Below are 15,421 nucleotides of genomic sequence, written 5' to 3'. Positions count from 1 at the left end.
GTCTTAACTCTCTTTTAATAGCCCTTGCTGCAACCAAGGAGCATATCTGATCTGGGGATGTCTGTGTGTAATGGAAGATTGCCAAAAACCAAAAATTAAAGTTCTGACTTTTTTTCTAGGCAGTAAAATATCCTCATTTATCTTGGTAACTTGCCAGTTTGATGTCATTTACTATCAGACCTAGCAACATTACTGTTCTGATACTCCTGGCACATTTGCTAGCGTGTAGGCTTGCGGAGTGCGCGCACTACAAAACCGATTGCAAACTCAAACTGCTTCTGCAATTCTGGCAGGGCAGACAAAAAATATGATGCAACTGACATGTCTCAGAAAGTATCTCTCGCTGTGATTTTCAAAGTTGTCCGATGCCCAGTGACTTTGACTGTTAAATAAAGGAGATAAAAAAATACAAATATTAAAGGGAATCTTGCATGTATCTTTACCAAGCCAGTGAAAAGTCACTGAAATGTGATCTGAGTGGGAGCCCTGTGATAAGTTTTGTGCAGATAAACACATACAGGCGGCTTCTGAGGGAGACATCATAAATAATTCAGCTGAGACCTCATTAAGCGCGTGTGTGTGCGTGTGTGTGTATGTGTGTGTGTGTGTGTGTGTGTGTGTTCGTGCACACACATGTTTGTGTTCAAGTGCACATTTGTGCTTGTGTGTGTCTGTGTGTAAACTGTCTCGGGGTGAACATGTGTGTGTTCATTCATGCATGTGCATTACATTGTATGTGTGAATTCTCATGTGAAATGCATGTACATCTCCGTGCGTGTGCATGTGTGTGTGCGTGTGCGTGTGCGCGCACGTGCGTGTGCGTGTGTGTGTGTGTGTGTGTGTGTGTGCGCGTCTTTTCCTTCCTCTGTTGTTGTGACAGCCATTCTGGTCTCACGTGCACTGTGAACACAGCAGTTCTGCTGCAGAAGAATGAAGTTCAAGGAGTCAGTGCGAGACGGCTGGGCCCGTGGAGCCTGTGTGGAGCACGTGTGAGCGAGCCGCCAACTGTCTCCTCAAAGTGGGGCACACTCGCCGGGGGAAACGAAAGGGGCGAGACAAACCAAGGAGAAACCAACCCCTTCTGTTCTGGGTCTCTGAAGGATCGTATAAATACACAAGAAAGACAGCCAATCAAAGAGTCAAAAAAGAAAAACAAGGAGGCCGTGAGGTAGGCCGCTGGAGAGCCGTGACTTCGCCCCTTCCTTATTTTTGTACATCACCCTGAACCTCCTACTCTTCATATAAAGCGGGTCTCAATAGTTTCTAGAACATCACTGGTAATGCGGCCAAGTCATGTGCAATAAAACTCTCTCACAGTTGTATTTCTCCATTCACCAGAAGTGGTTATATGCACCAGAGGGTGTTGCATTTGAATACTTGTTGGATCATACAGATGACAAAGAATGTCAGGGGAAGTTACAAAAGACACCATGGAAAGAGAGAGCTCCATAACAATGCAGCTGCTTCTTTCATACCTCCAGGTTCATTCATGTGCAGCAGCGGCCCATTAGCAGATACCTCTCCTCTGCTCTGTGTGATTTAGTGAGGTAATGATTTTCTTCTGCCAAATCAACCTCAGTGCTCTATTACTTTTACTGTGGTGATTCAGTACCCTCTGGTGGCCATGCTTTGCTATGACAAGTGTTCGCTGCCTCTACCATGTCCCATTAATTGTGACACTGTCATTTATTCAGCTGGGTGCTGTATATCATCCACCTCCTGCTGTAGATACATACAGTGTTATATCTCCATTAAGAACATTTGCGTGTTTAGCATGTGTATTGAACACCCGTTAAATACAGAGAGGATCCCGAAAGTACAGAGGAGTGACGCCGGCAATATTGATGTCACCGGGGTGTGGGAGTGTAATGCAGCATCTGAGATGAAAAAGACAGCGGGGTTGGGGGTTATATATCATACTTAGACTGTGTCTGCATTGGCCTGTGTGTGCACGTTGGCAAAAGCAAAAAAAAAAAAAGCCTTTCAACTTTTTTCTTTTTTAAATCTCATGTCAGATCAGCGTGCAGCCGCGCACACGGCGTGCATACAGCCCCGCTCGAGCCGCCTTGTAAACCTGTATTATTTCAGACCCAGAGGGGAATGCGGGGGAGGCGGCACCGGGCAAGGAGGGAGGGGGGGGGAAAGTTTTTGTTTCCTCTCCTTCGCCACCATTAGGCCTTTCAATCAAATAAATATGTAAGCGACAGGCCTCCTTTGAAGTCCTCAGTCAGCGGCGAAACAGGGCTCGTTTGATCTTGATTAGTCCCGGCGAGGCTCTCAGGTTGCCCGCTCGTGAGTGCTTTTCCCTCGCTCCGCGTGTCTCTCTCTCTCTCTCTCTCTCTCTCTCTCTCCCTCCCTGCCTCTCCCCCCACCCCCCCGTGCCCATCTCTTCTCAAAGGCCTTTGTGTGTGGGCAGAAAGGGAGAGTGAGCCGGAATGGCAGCGCCGCCGACGCGACCCGGGCTCCGATACCCTCTCGGCCGCGTCTCCGGTGGCGCGAGTGGGCGGGGGTGCCTGCCGGCCTGGGCTAAAGATAGGGAGGCTTTTACCAATTAAGCCTTTCATGGAGAATTAAGTGCCCGAGAGCCGCCGGCCTCCTCTGCCAGGAATTTTCCTCATGCTGTCGGTGGGCGCGGAGGTGAACATCGCCGGTCATTCATGGGTTTGCAATATTCTCTGCGTCTGTGAACACACATGTTTTTTTTAGTGTATGTGTGTGTGTGTGTGCATATGTGCAAGTGCTTACACTGGTGTGAGTGTGTTTTTGATGTTTGTGTGTGTGTCTGTGTGAACCTGTATGTATGTGGGTACATGTGGGCTGGTGCATAGGAGCAAGTGTGTGTGTGTGTGTGTGTGTGGGTGTGTGTGTGTACATGTGTGTATTTGTGTGTGCATGTGCATGGTGGCGTACATGTATGGGTGCATGTGTGTGTATGTGTGTGTGTGTGATTCTTTCACTGTTCATTGTTGGTCACCTGTATCATGCATGTCATTCTCTAACCTTTGCTTCTCAGTTCACAGGAGGAGCTTAATTTAGTGATGAACAGCGTGGAATGATGTTTGATTTTAGGCCCATTTTACGGCACGTACTGCAAGGTCTGTTTTATTCAAGGCTGCATGCCCATTCTCAAGTACACAGAGTAAAATTTTTATTTCAACTCTTGTATCTGGAGAAAATATTGATTTTTTTCAGTTTATCGATTTTTTTTTGTAGATTCATTTGAGCAAATTAATTCAATCTTTCAGGGCTAGCCTTAAATCTGCCACCTTGTTTGAACCCCGATTTTCAAAATCTCAGCATAAACTGAAAAAAGTTTCATCTATAGTCCATCACTAAACATGCACCCACAACCAAACACACACACACATACACACACACACACACACACACACACAAACACCTACAGCACACACACACAAAAACACATGCTCTGTTTCTGCCTCTGTCACGCTCCAGTTCCGTGATGTCATCCGCAGTGACACCAGCAGAGATAAGGCGGTTTCAAGGTGCTTTCCATATTACTTGTCCACACAGCGTGAACGGGGCAGACAGGGCACGTGAAAGAGTCCGCTGGATAACATCAAAGCTCTCAGCTAAAGTGCACTGGAAAAGCACAGAGAAGGCCTTTTCAGGGACAGAACTGGGGCGCTGATTACACCAGAGAACCCCCCCCCCCCCCCCCCCCCCGAGATTTGTCACAATGCGGTCCGTCCTTCCGCTCAAGTAACAAATTGAAACATTTATGCTTTTGTGTCGCAATGCACACAAGTTTGTCACTTCGCTGGAATGAGTTTAGATTGGATCTGGGCCTCATTTCATACCTACTGGGTTAGCAGCTGCTCTCACGCTGCACAAATGTGTTATTTATGACTCTTAAAAAGGCATGTGGGCTCAGAGATGGCGAGAGCACCCTTTGAGCTGTACCCACTCCGACATTATCTGGACACAGCAGCCTTCGGAGAATAAACATATTATGGCCGCATCATTGATTCTCCACTGTAAATGTCAGGTGCAGTAATATTATTTACCTCATTCCCGTAGCTGAGGAGTCTCTCTCAGAGCAAACTAAAGGGCCTACATTTGCTATATTCATAAACATATACCCATGGGCACATAAACACACACACACACACACACACATCCGCCTACGCACCTACACATAAACACACACACACGCGTCCACCTACACATATACATATAAACACACACATACACTCCTACACAGAGTTGACTTTTTCCACTGTTGATTTTTTTTTCAACTTTTGATTTGCGGCATGATTTTATTTAGTTTTCTAACATCGCTATTAGCAATTACAACATGATAGATCTTTTATGAATTACCATTTTGCATTTGCAAACATTTCCATTAGTATCGCCCAACAACTCTGTCCTCGTGGTACCCAGCTCACAGCGATCACTACCATCGATTCATCCTTAGACCTTACAGCACGGACCAGGTGGAAAGATTCACCACATAAACAAATCAGAACAATCTACACAACTTTTACAGGTCAAAATGTTTTCGCCGTACATTAGTACAATGTTAGCTCAGAGGGGAGATACGCAGGGAGACTAGTTTTGATAGTTAGTAACATGCATTTCTTGATTTCTTTCTTTGCATGGTGGGTTACACTCCCTCTGCTGTGAAACACAGCACAAGCCTGATCTATCCTCCAGGCTAATGAGACTCACAATGGTTTTCGGGGCATGGTGATGAGGGCGTGGAGGGGAGGGCGTGGTCAGGCCTTGTCGGCGTAGAGCAGGAAGCCAGAGAAGGTGCTGTCATCCTCGCTGCTGGAGTACACGCCATTCCAGTCCCGTAGAGTCTCCAGCCACACCTGGTCGCCCGCGGCCAGCTTCAGCAGCACGGTGTTGGAGGCCTGGTCGATGTCCTGGCCGTACAGGGAGTCGCGCGTGCGCAGTTTGCGAGTGCCGTTGACCACCAGGGCGGCGCGCAGCGGCCGGTTGCGCACGGTGATGTGGTAGGTGAAGACGTAGACGCCGCCGTGGGTGCAGTTGAACTTGCTGACGTTGAGGTCGTAGTGGCCCTCGTCGTTGTAGAAGACCTTGTCGAACTTGATGGGCAGTCCCGGAGGGGGGAAGGACTTGCTGGGGAAGAGGCCCACGCTGAAGGCCGAGCGTACCTGCACCTCGCTCGCCCCCCGCGGGCCTTTGAGCCCCCGCAGGCCCCGCTCCCCCTTCACCCCCCTCTCACCTTTGGGTCCGACTAGCCCCCTTACCCCCACAGGGCCTGGCGGTCCCCTGGCACCCGTCTCCCCTTTCGGGCCTGGGGCACCCGGCTCGCCTTGCTCCCCCGTCGGGCCTGGGAGCCCCTGAGTCCCGTTCATGCCGGGAGGACCGGGGTCACCCCTCATCCCCGGGGGGCCTGGGTCCCCTTTCTCCCCCTGGTCTCCCTTCTCCCCGGGCGCGCACTCGCCCTTATCTCCCGGGTCACCCTTCTGCCCCTTCTCTCCGCCCAGCCCACGGGGTCCCGGTGGCCCGTCCTTCCCTGGGTCCCCTTTGTCACCCTTAGAGCCATTCACACAGGTGTCGCCCTTCTGACCCGGTTCACCTTTAAACCCGGGGAAGCCGACATCTCCTTTCTCACCCTTGGCGCCTGGGTCACCTGCCAGAGTTACAAACAAAATAACACAAAAGGGTTCTGAGATCAGTGGATCGGCAAAGCTCACTCTTACACATTCTTACTGTTTCTCTCCAAGGGTGTACTGACATCAGTGAATGTGCAGTACCCTCTCTCACTCAATCTTAAACCCTGGTCACACTGAAAACACTAAAAATATCTATAATGAAAAATCTTTTCAAATGATATTGAAGTTCAAATGAAGAGAGAAAGTCACACCACAATGCTAAAAATAAATATAACAATGAATGTTAATGACAAAAGTAACATTATCAGAACTGGGAAGCAAAGCTAAATTAATTAAAGCCAGGCTTTGAATCCTAGTAATTGCTTTGAATACCTGAGGTTACATGCTTTAAGACAGTATAATAAACCTTCTGAAGCAGGATTAAGCTTTGTTATGCTATACAAAGCCGTTACACATAATACAAAATGTTAACAGCATTGCTTTTCCTCAGCTGCAGATTTAGTATTAATTGATACCTCACAATTACAGTGCCAATACCTTGCACAGAAGCACAAAACATCTATTTTCTGACTGTGAACAATTCTGCCATTCTTGCTTGCCAAGGCCTGTCATTTCTAAAGCACAGACCTTAGATCAGTCTGGGACAGCATGACCTACCTTTCTCTCCTTGTTTTCCTGAAATTCCAGGGCTTCCAGGAATTCCGCTGTCACCTTGGTCACCTTTGTCTCCTGGCAAAAGAGAAAGAGGAGGGACAGGGATGATGTCTGTCTTCCTCTGCTGGGACAGAATGTCATAGTGTGTGACACAGACACTTTGTTCAGATTTGATTGCTGGCTGGATTCTCCTTTTCTCTTTTCCCACAAATACCATGCCGCTTTAGGCTTCAGGCTGGTTTGGTGAGGTGGGCAATCATAGCTCAAGATGGAAACCAACTAAGAGAAGCAGCCCTATATCACATTCATGGTATAATCACTTTTACAGACAAAGATGTCAGTCAAGATCCAAAAGGATGTATGATTAATCATGAGGTGTGACAGTGTGACAGGAAACTGACCTTTGTCTCCTTTCTGTCCTTTAACTCCAGCTAGACCTGGGGGTCCAGGAAGACCCCTGGGACCGGGCTCTCCCCTCTCTCCTTGAACACCTGAAACACACAGAGAGCAGAGCAAATCATGACACACACCACCTCTATACTGTAACACACATTAACCCTTCATGCGACATACGACACGCATCCATACCAAATACACCATAACACACATCTACACCATATACACCATGCACATTAATGCTGTACATGCCATACCACACACCAGCACAATTCATCCTATACAATACATAACACAAGATACACTAAAACATGTGCCAGCACCATACACACCATAACATACCCCAACATCACACACACACACCAACGCAGTATTCACCATGAGAATTGAGAGTTACGAGGAACATAACACCATGAAAGAAAGTCAGAAAAGATGACACCTCCCACATAAGACGTGTGTTGTTCAAGTGTTTTAAGCTCCTTTAAGAAGATGAAGGGGTTTGAAATGACTTAATGTCATATTTTGAGCCTGATCACAAAATCTCCGAAGCACTCGTATTTCTGAACATGCCCATTGTGTCCCCTCAGGAAATGAAACTCTGCTTTAAATATTTCCTCAACATGTGAAGCAGAGCACATAATTCCCAGACGTCAAGCGAAAATGTGGATCTGAATAATTTAACCAGCAGTCAAGCAGAATGCAGACATATTATAAATAAGCCCCTGGAAAGCTACAAGCTGAGTATCCATTGCCACAGCTCACATGTATTTCTGAAACAGTCAGAGCCCGGCCTACAAAGAGTCCTTCAATTAGTGTTTGTCAGAAGCAGTTTACAGCTATCCCTCTTTCCCTCTGTGGATTCAGGCAGGAGCGGGAATGGGAATGCTTCTCTCCTGGACAGTCAGCTTATCTCCGCACTCCAGAGCTGTGTTCAAACTTAAATCCGCAAAGCCCAGTGGCATGGCAACTAGTTACGCGTGACACAGACGCGTTTTAAAATGCTGTCCCCTTGCTTCTTCACCTGACTGTCCTTATCTACAGTCTCACAGCTCAGACACCCTGCCGAGGGGCAAACACATTCACTGCGTGTAGGTACTGTAATCTCACCTGAGGTTGTCCTGAATAGCCTCTGGACAAAAGTTAGTGTTTGGATTCCATCTGTAGCATATTTCATCATGTATTTTTGCACTGCATACAATTTAAGTGGTTGATTGACCTACTATGCCAAATGCAATTTCCTCAGCCATGGGCACAACACTGTTCTGTTCTTCTAGGACTTCAGTGCAACTCAGCTCAGCTGCTGAGCACTACAATTCAGATGCACAAGGCTGCTAAGCAGATGCACAATGCTACCGTGAAAATGCACAATGCCACAGTAAAAACGCAGAGCAGCTGTGCAGTCACGCAATGCTGCTGTGCAGACACACAGAGCCACTGCGCAGTCACACAACGCTACTGTGCAGACACACAGAGCCACTGCGCAGTCATACAACACTACTGTGCAAACACACAGAGCCACTGCGCAGTCACACAACACTACTGTGCAGACACACAGAGCCACTGCGCAGTCATACAACACTACTGTGCAAACACACAGAGCCACTGCGCAGTCATACAACACTACTGTGCAGACACACAGAGCCACTGCGCAGTCATACAACTGTGCAAAGCCACAATGCTGCAGAGCCAGCACTCAGCATGACTACATGCACATACACAGTCAGAACATGAAGAAAAGAGCACAATGTGCCCTCAGTGGTGCTGGGTTAGATGGGAATAGAGATGAATAAGTTAGGGAAGCAGTGACATTTGTGTATCGGAACCACGGTTCCATCGTATGTGTTCATCACCTGGCGCTCCCCGCTCCCCAGCTGGTCCTGGGGGGCCTCTCTCCGGGGGGCAGCACTCGCAGAAGTTGAAGAAGCACTCATTGTAGTCCAGGGTGTAGTTCCCGTGCGGGGCTCCGGGGGGCGCCGTGGAGTCGGTTTGGTACTCTGGGAAGGCGTCGTTGGGGAAGGTGGTGCTGTCGGTGGGGGAGAAGGTGAAGGCGTCCAGGGACTCGGTGGTCTCCTCATAGCCCGTGCTGGTGGGCATGCTGGTGGTGGTGGTGGTGGTCTGCACGCGCTCCATGCGGGCGGGGGCAGAGGGGGGCTTCTTAGTGTACGGCTGCTTGGGCCAGCGGGTGGTCTTAGCCACGGCATGGGTCACCAGCATCGCAGTCAATGCAGCAGCCAGGACGACCAGGTGAAGAAAGGACATTCCCATTTCTGTATTTAAGTGTCTGAGCAGCAGAGACAAGTGATTTTTTTCGCATCATTTTTCACTAGGCTATTTCTCTAGGCTAGTCACACATGCATTCACATTGTAATTACTGACTAGGCAATGAGTTCCTTCTCTTTAAATTGTTTACATTTTATTACAGAGTGATTCATATGCAGCTGGAATTATATATTCACAAGAACAGTTGGTGTGATTTCCCTAATTATTGGGATCACCCTCATCATACCCATAACCAAGATTGGCCCTTACATATAATGATGAACACCTTGTACTTTTCAAGTAACGCCTTTCAGGGACATCTCTGACTGCTTCTTTGACAAGGACTGTGATTGCTTTTACTGCCAAGAGATTGGCAGTAAGACAGGAATCTATAAGGAATCTATAAGGAATCTATAAGGTATCTATAAGGTTCCTGTCTTATCTATTATAAGATAGATATCTTAGAATATCTTATATCTTAGAAGTCTGTTGCCGGTTACAGAACTGGGCCTACAACCCAAAGAGTTCAAGTCGGACTCAGGTGGCACCTTGTCACTATATCAGTATCATTGAAATATGCAATGAATAAGCTATGTAAAGTCACCTTAAATGAGGCAGACTAAGTAAATAAATGATAATGTAATCTGCTGTCTGATGTACATTTTCAAACAGAATCCTGGAAAAATGCAACAACACTTCTTCTAATCTGACTGGAGAAGCAGAGGTGATATTCATACTTACTTGGATGAAGAGCTGTATGTGGCTTATTCCATTGCCTGATGACACTTTGGTGTGTACAGACCTTGCCAACTCTGGCCATCCCTTTTATTGGCCTCTACCGCGTTAGGACATCACCACTCAACCAATGAGAGGGCGATGGAAGGACCAAGCTGGACACCATTGGCTGACAACCAGAGGTGGCGTTAGGGAGGGGGATGTGAAACTTGAGGAAATGCTAATATGGTTAGGAGTGTATCGTGTTGGACTGGGCTGAACCGGCCGGCCCGTTTCACATTTCTGGGTCCCTTTGTGACACGGGATACAACGCGCTCCTGCATAAAGCCTCCACAAAGAGACCGGCTGGCGGCAGGGGCAGAGGCCACTGGACAATCCGATACAGAGGGGGGGCTCCCCTCAGCATCCAGTGCTTGCTGGCCGGGGATTACAGCAAAGAGAGGCTGGAAGGACCCAACTGTGACACGCACTGGACTCACGGGCAAGAACGACAGAGCTGGCCAGAATGGCCGAGCTGGCCAAATACCACCTCCTACCAGCTACAAAGAGAGAGACGGGATCACATTCTTCAACTTCAAAATGACCGCAAACACCTGGCAATGTCCAAGAGACATGAAAAAGATCAAAGCATAAGCCGAGGGCCTGAAACTATTGATAATCTTGATCCGGGCGGTCTCAGAATTTGCCGGTGCTGACCACAAGCGGGGCCAGTGGTCCCGAAGCAACCAGAACCACCTGCCCTTTTGCCTGTGAAACGAGCGCCCATTACTTCATCACACCCCAAAAAATGCCCATGCCAATCAGCCTGTCTGGTTTTAACCCACGCTAAGTCACATAACACATTCACTTGACAATGACATATTCTCTTAATATACTGCCCATATAGTTGTGAATAATGTGTAATATGTTGAGTGAATATCACAGATCACACATATTAAGAATTATATCCCATTATAGCACATCATACTGTGAAAGCAGTATGGGAACCATATTTCATTCAGGGTCATATTTTATCATACAAAGGCAACATCACACTTCACAGGCTATATTTTAACTCAAGGACTCCAGCAAACAGATGAAATTGAACATGAATGCATATTTAGACGACTAATTTGTCATTTTTTTATATTTGGAGTTCAGAAAGTATTCAACTGTCTTATTCAATATATTCAATTATACTGAAAATGTTCATGGAATCTTTACAACATTTGATATGCGTGGCTTTAGCAGAGATCAGATGAGGGGCAGCATCAATTTGTCAGTGTTATATGAAAGTGGCACCGTGGAACAGCCAGTAAAACGGAGTTTCCATGACGCATCATGTAACAATTCCCCAAGTTAAGGCATAGGTCTGAGGAGTGGAAAAGAACAGTACACAGACAGAAAAGGATGGAGAAAGGGGGGAGGGAGGATGGGGAGGGGCAGGGGGGAAGAGAGAGGGGGCTTTGTCTCCGTCCAAACAATCGAGGTCCCCATTCGATACCCAGAGCACTCTCCTTGATTTATCATTCAAATTGAACCGTGTCGGAAAAACAGACATTTTATCCTTGCGGCCTTACTTGATTTTAACTTAAATGCCAGTTTTTTTTAAAGTTCAAGGGAAGTGTAGATTTAGTAGTTCTATCGAGTGACCAAAAAAAAAAAAAAAGAAAACGATCTACGATCACAATGGACATTGTTCACCAAGTCTCTTTGTCTCTCTTTCTTTTTCATGCTTTTTTCATGTTTTATTGGCAGATTTTTTTTATTATTTTTCAGAGACCTTTAACTCACATTCACATATTCTTCTGCAGTAAGGAATCCATATTTTTTCGTACCCATATTTATAAATATTTCATTTTAACTACCATTTGAAATATTGATGGATTGGTGTGCATCTTGTGCTTTGGCTTGGTCTTGCTTGGTCTTGAGTCATGGCATTTATTCCTCAGTTTTAGTCTAGGATAATTAAAGTTAATGTAATTTACTGTACAATTAATGTTATTCTGGGGATGACAGGGAATTCCAGGTGCTGTGGCAGGCTGGTTTCCATTTTTTCTTTTTTGTTTAATTTCCTAGCTTTGGTATGGTTTTCATGGTTTAAACTGAACTGAACCGAAAAGAACGGAATTGCCATTTATTTCACTGTCTGAAACAAGATGGACCTCCAATCGACCGTCCATTCCTTTACTGATGGTTTCGTTCTCTGTTAGGAGTTTTGAAAGAATCAGGAGCTGGATGACAGAATCTGAGCTTGAAGTGTGAGGGTAAATCATTTTGCAACATCTTCTGCACATTAAAATTTCTCTGGTTAGTGCACGCAGTAGACTGATTGGACAACTGCATTGAATTTCCAGCTGTACTGAATGCAGAGCCCGTGTGTTAACTCACACATTACCTTAGCTTTTACAGCGCATTGCTGAACTGTGGGTCATCTGCCTGTTCTTCTTCCCCTGTGCCATAGGAGGGCGTATGGAGCTCAATTGTGCGCAAAATTACATGCCGTGACAGTCAGGTTGAAAGACCGTAGTTCGGCTCGTTTTGAAAGCTGATATCTGTTCAACCTAGGTCCACCGTCAAGCAGACTCATAAAACAGGAACCCCTGCCAACTAAACCCAACGTGTGAACGTTGTACTGGTTTCATGCCCATATTCATATCCCTTGCTGTTTTATTTTTTTATATTTATTTTTATGTGTTATCCATGTATTTCTTAGTTAATTTAGGTCTTATTTTGATTGATTATTCGTTTGCTTATTCGATAGAAAACATTTCACATCATTGTTTCATTAAGTTCATCACAAGTAAAATGACGTAATACTACCAACAAAAGGGTTTAAAGTAAATAATTTGGCCTCTTAGCAAATTAATTTATCATTGGTTTGGTGTTGTTGTTGCCGTATGTGTGTGTGTGTGTCTGGGGGGGGGGGGGGGCGTACCTAGGTTAAATCTGTTTACAAAATATTATATAACCAAATGCTCATGTACATAATGGATTTGGTTTTATAAGATGTATTAAAAAAGTCGCTGTGCAAATGAAAAAAAATACAGTAATAAATGATCGCTGATCACCATTATCATCGTCTGTGTCACATTTTTGGTCTGAGCAATAGTTGCTGGCTGAATGGTCGAAAAGAGGCAGTTGCTTCTTTGGCGTGATCTTCTCAACACTTCACATGTCTGTCTAAATTCAGTTAATGCTCGGGGTAGCGATTAATGTAGTGTTTGTAACGTCGTATCAGTGGTCAAGAATATTTTCTTGGAGACTAATTTGCCTGACAGATCCGAATGTCTATAAACAGACTATTATGATCTGAATGCACTGTCTCGCCTACGGCACGCCACCTGAAACTCATTACGCTTTAGAATAAAAAGCATTTTGCGTCATAGCTCCCGTTACGTAACGGTGAGAATTGTTCTTCGCTACGTTTTCCTGAGTGATTGTTTTAGTTTTGTCTAATACCCAGCCACAAAACCTGACTCTATCATATAACTATAAATGATGTCTGTGACGTAAGCGAAGAACATAGAGTTCACTTCTGGGACGTTAAGAGGCCACGAATAGCTCTGTGACTGTATCATCCCGTTGAAGTGAGTAACCGTAAACCCGTACACTAGCTAAATATGTAACAGATTTCATGGCTTACATACTTTCAACCAGACCGCGCGTATGTCAAGAGGTTGCCTGTCAGTACGTAACAGTTGATAACAGGTGCATCCCTCAGAATAGTGTACATTGTAATATAGGCTATCAGATTCTTCAGATATCATAAACTCGCGTTGTCACACAAAAAAGCTTTACCGAAAACCGAACGAGTCACTGTCCATCTTTTGAAGATCCAGCAGCTGGTTTAGTTTATGGCCTTCAGTCAGGAGCTCTTGTGACACTATTTAAGAGGAATTCACAACCGGCGTCTAGTGAGATACGAGAACACTGTTAGAACAGTGTCGAGCAAGTCGAACGGAGCAACTAGGAGAGAGAAGCTTTGTTAAATAAATCAAAAGGCAGGTGGGTACGATCCGGGCAGAATGGGTTTGAAAGGTTCTAAATCATCAGCAGAAGCTCGCGCCTTTCTGATGGGCCTTGACTCAGCAGGTAAATCCAATCTGTTCTGTAAACTGAGAGAGTCTCTGTTTACCGTCCGGGCGGTTGAGTATGTGGAGATGGCGGACACGGGGCACACCGCGAGAAGGAAGAAGCAGAGGCGGTCCCACTGGACGCACTACGGACAGGGCGCACCAGGACTCGTGTACGTGGTGGACGACCCAACGGGAGGCGTGTGGATGAAGCCGAAAGAGAGCTCGGACATATCTCGCAAAAAGAACGCTTAAAGGATTGACTTTGGCCGGAATATGGAAACACCTCGTTTTAAACTGTGACCCACCAGCTCGGCCCATGGGGAAGCAGTGGCGCCCACAAGAAGCGGAATTTCCAACTGATGGACGATTTGTGCACCCGCACATGATCTCAAGATAGAATGGGGCTGGAATAAGGATAAAGGGTCTCCACGCTGACATTGCCAAAGGCACTGTGAATCGTAATATTTGCGAAACTAAGCAGAGGATTTGTAATTGATGGTTGTTGGTCCGAAACTGTGTAAGTAGCCTAACTAGACTGCACATGGTTGGTCCACCTCGTCCTCACCTTCATGAGACGAGGTGATGAATTTATAAATGGACACCAGATTGCATGAGCTTTTGATGGAAGCGTCTTCATTAAGGCGATGTAAACTAAATACATCACTGTATTCTATTTTGCATCACGTATACTGCCTATGTTTTGTTGTGTTATTAAATTGTGACCTTTTTACAGTCATGGACTGTGTGTATAGATCTATGAAATGGGGTTTGTTTGGAAACTGTTCTCCAGATTTAAATTTATTATTCACAGTTTCATTATGACAAACGTATGTGTTCAGAACAACTAACGGTGTGGATTCAACAGTCATCTTCATCACTGTATTTCACAGAAGGGACTCAGGCGATGTAATTGCTGCATTGGGATAGCTTTGATTGTGATGTTGAGGCTTCTTGACGTCCGTCCTGTACAGCCTCAACTCCGCAGCGTTGCGAATGGAGGTGATTGTTCAGAAAAGACAGGATATTTCGACAATGTTCTAGGCTGCCGTGTTTGTCCGATTTCGCTCAACCGCGTTGCGAAAACGAGCTCACTAGTGTCACCATGTGGACAGGCACTGACACTGAGTAGAGACGCAGCTTTTTTTTCTCCCTTTAGCTTCCCAAAAAGGGGAACAAAGGTTACTGTGCCAAGCCGATGTGGTATGTGTATACAACCGTGATCACGTGCATTTAAATGAGGTAAAGGAATACTTTGGAGGAAAATGTTTTGCTAGTGTTGAGTTGTACCAAGATTAAAGATTAGCCTACAGGTTTAGATTACAAGGATTACAATTAACACATTTGTTATTTGTCATTAACTTTTCAAGAACTGTGTAACCCTCTCATTATTGTAGCTAGATATCTGCGTGTCATCGTATCAGTGAACATACGCAACTTATGACTCAAAACAAAGACTGTATTTTGTAAGCTTTTGTCCTGGAATATACATATTTAACATATTTAACAAAATTTCAGCATTGTAAATCGCATTTAACACACCTCTCAAAGGCGGTTATTAAATAATTGTTATCTTGTTAACTGATTATTAAATATTAAATAATTTCATCATTAATATTTGGTAGTACAATATGATATGTACACATAAATGCATTACAATTTGACAATTTAGCCTAGAGACATTTTGTCGAATATGTGTATGTTGATTAAATG

At 45.4% G+C, this 15,421-nt stretch overlaps 2 protein-coding genes across 2 annotated transcripts; one reads left to right on the top strand and one right to left on the bottom strand.

The window, feature by feature from the left end:
• Positions 1–4,739: 4,739 nt before the first annotated feature.
• LOC118796097 (inner ear-specific collagen-like) lies at positions 4,740–8,924 on the bottom strand. Its single transcript, XM_036554928.1, has 4 exons — positions 8,510–8,924; positions 6,665–6,754; positions 6,267–6,338; positions 4,740–5,626 (listed from the first exon to the last, which is right to left on the bottom strand). The coding sequence occupies exons 1-4, from the start codon at positions 8,922–8,924 to the stop codon at positions 4,740–4,742; spliced, it is 1,464 nt and encodes a 487-aa protein (XP_036410821.1).
• A 4,463-nt stretch (positions 8,925–13,387) lies between these two features.
• On the top strand, positions 13,388–14,310 carry LOC118795290 (ADP-ribosylation factor-like protein 14). The gene has a single exon (XM_036553681.1). It carries the CDS (start codon positions 13,661–13,663, stop codon positions 13,961–13,963), a length of 303 nt encoding a protein of 100 aa, XP_036409574.1. The 5' UTR covers positions 13,388–13,660; the 3' UTR covers positions 13,964–14,310.
• Positions 14,311–15,421: the final 1,111 nt, after the last annotated feature.

This window comes from Megalops cyprinoides, chromosome 20 (genome assembly GCF_013368585.1).
Source record: "Megalops cyprinoides isolate fMegCyp1 chromosome 20, fMegCyp1.pri, whole genome shotgun sequence".
Lineage (NCBI taxonomy): Eukaryota > Metazoa > Chordata > Actinopteri > Elopiformes > Megalopidae > Megalops > Megalops cyprinoides.
The sequence above is the reverse complement of the archived record's forward strand: the minus strand, read 5'-3'. Positions and strand labels throughout refer to the sequence as shown.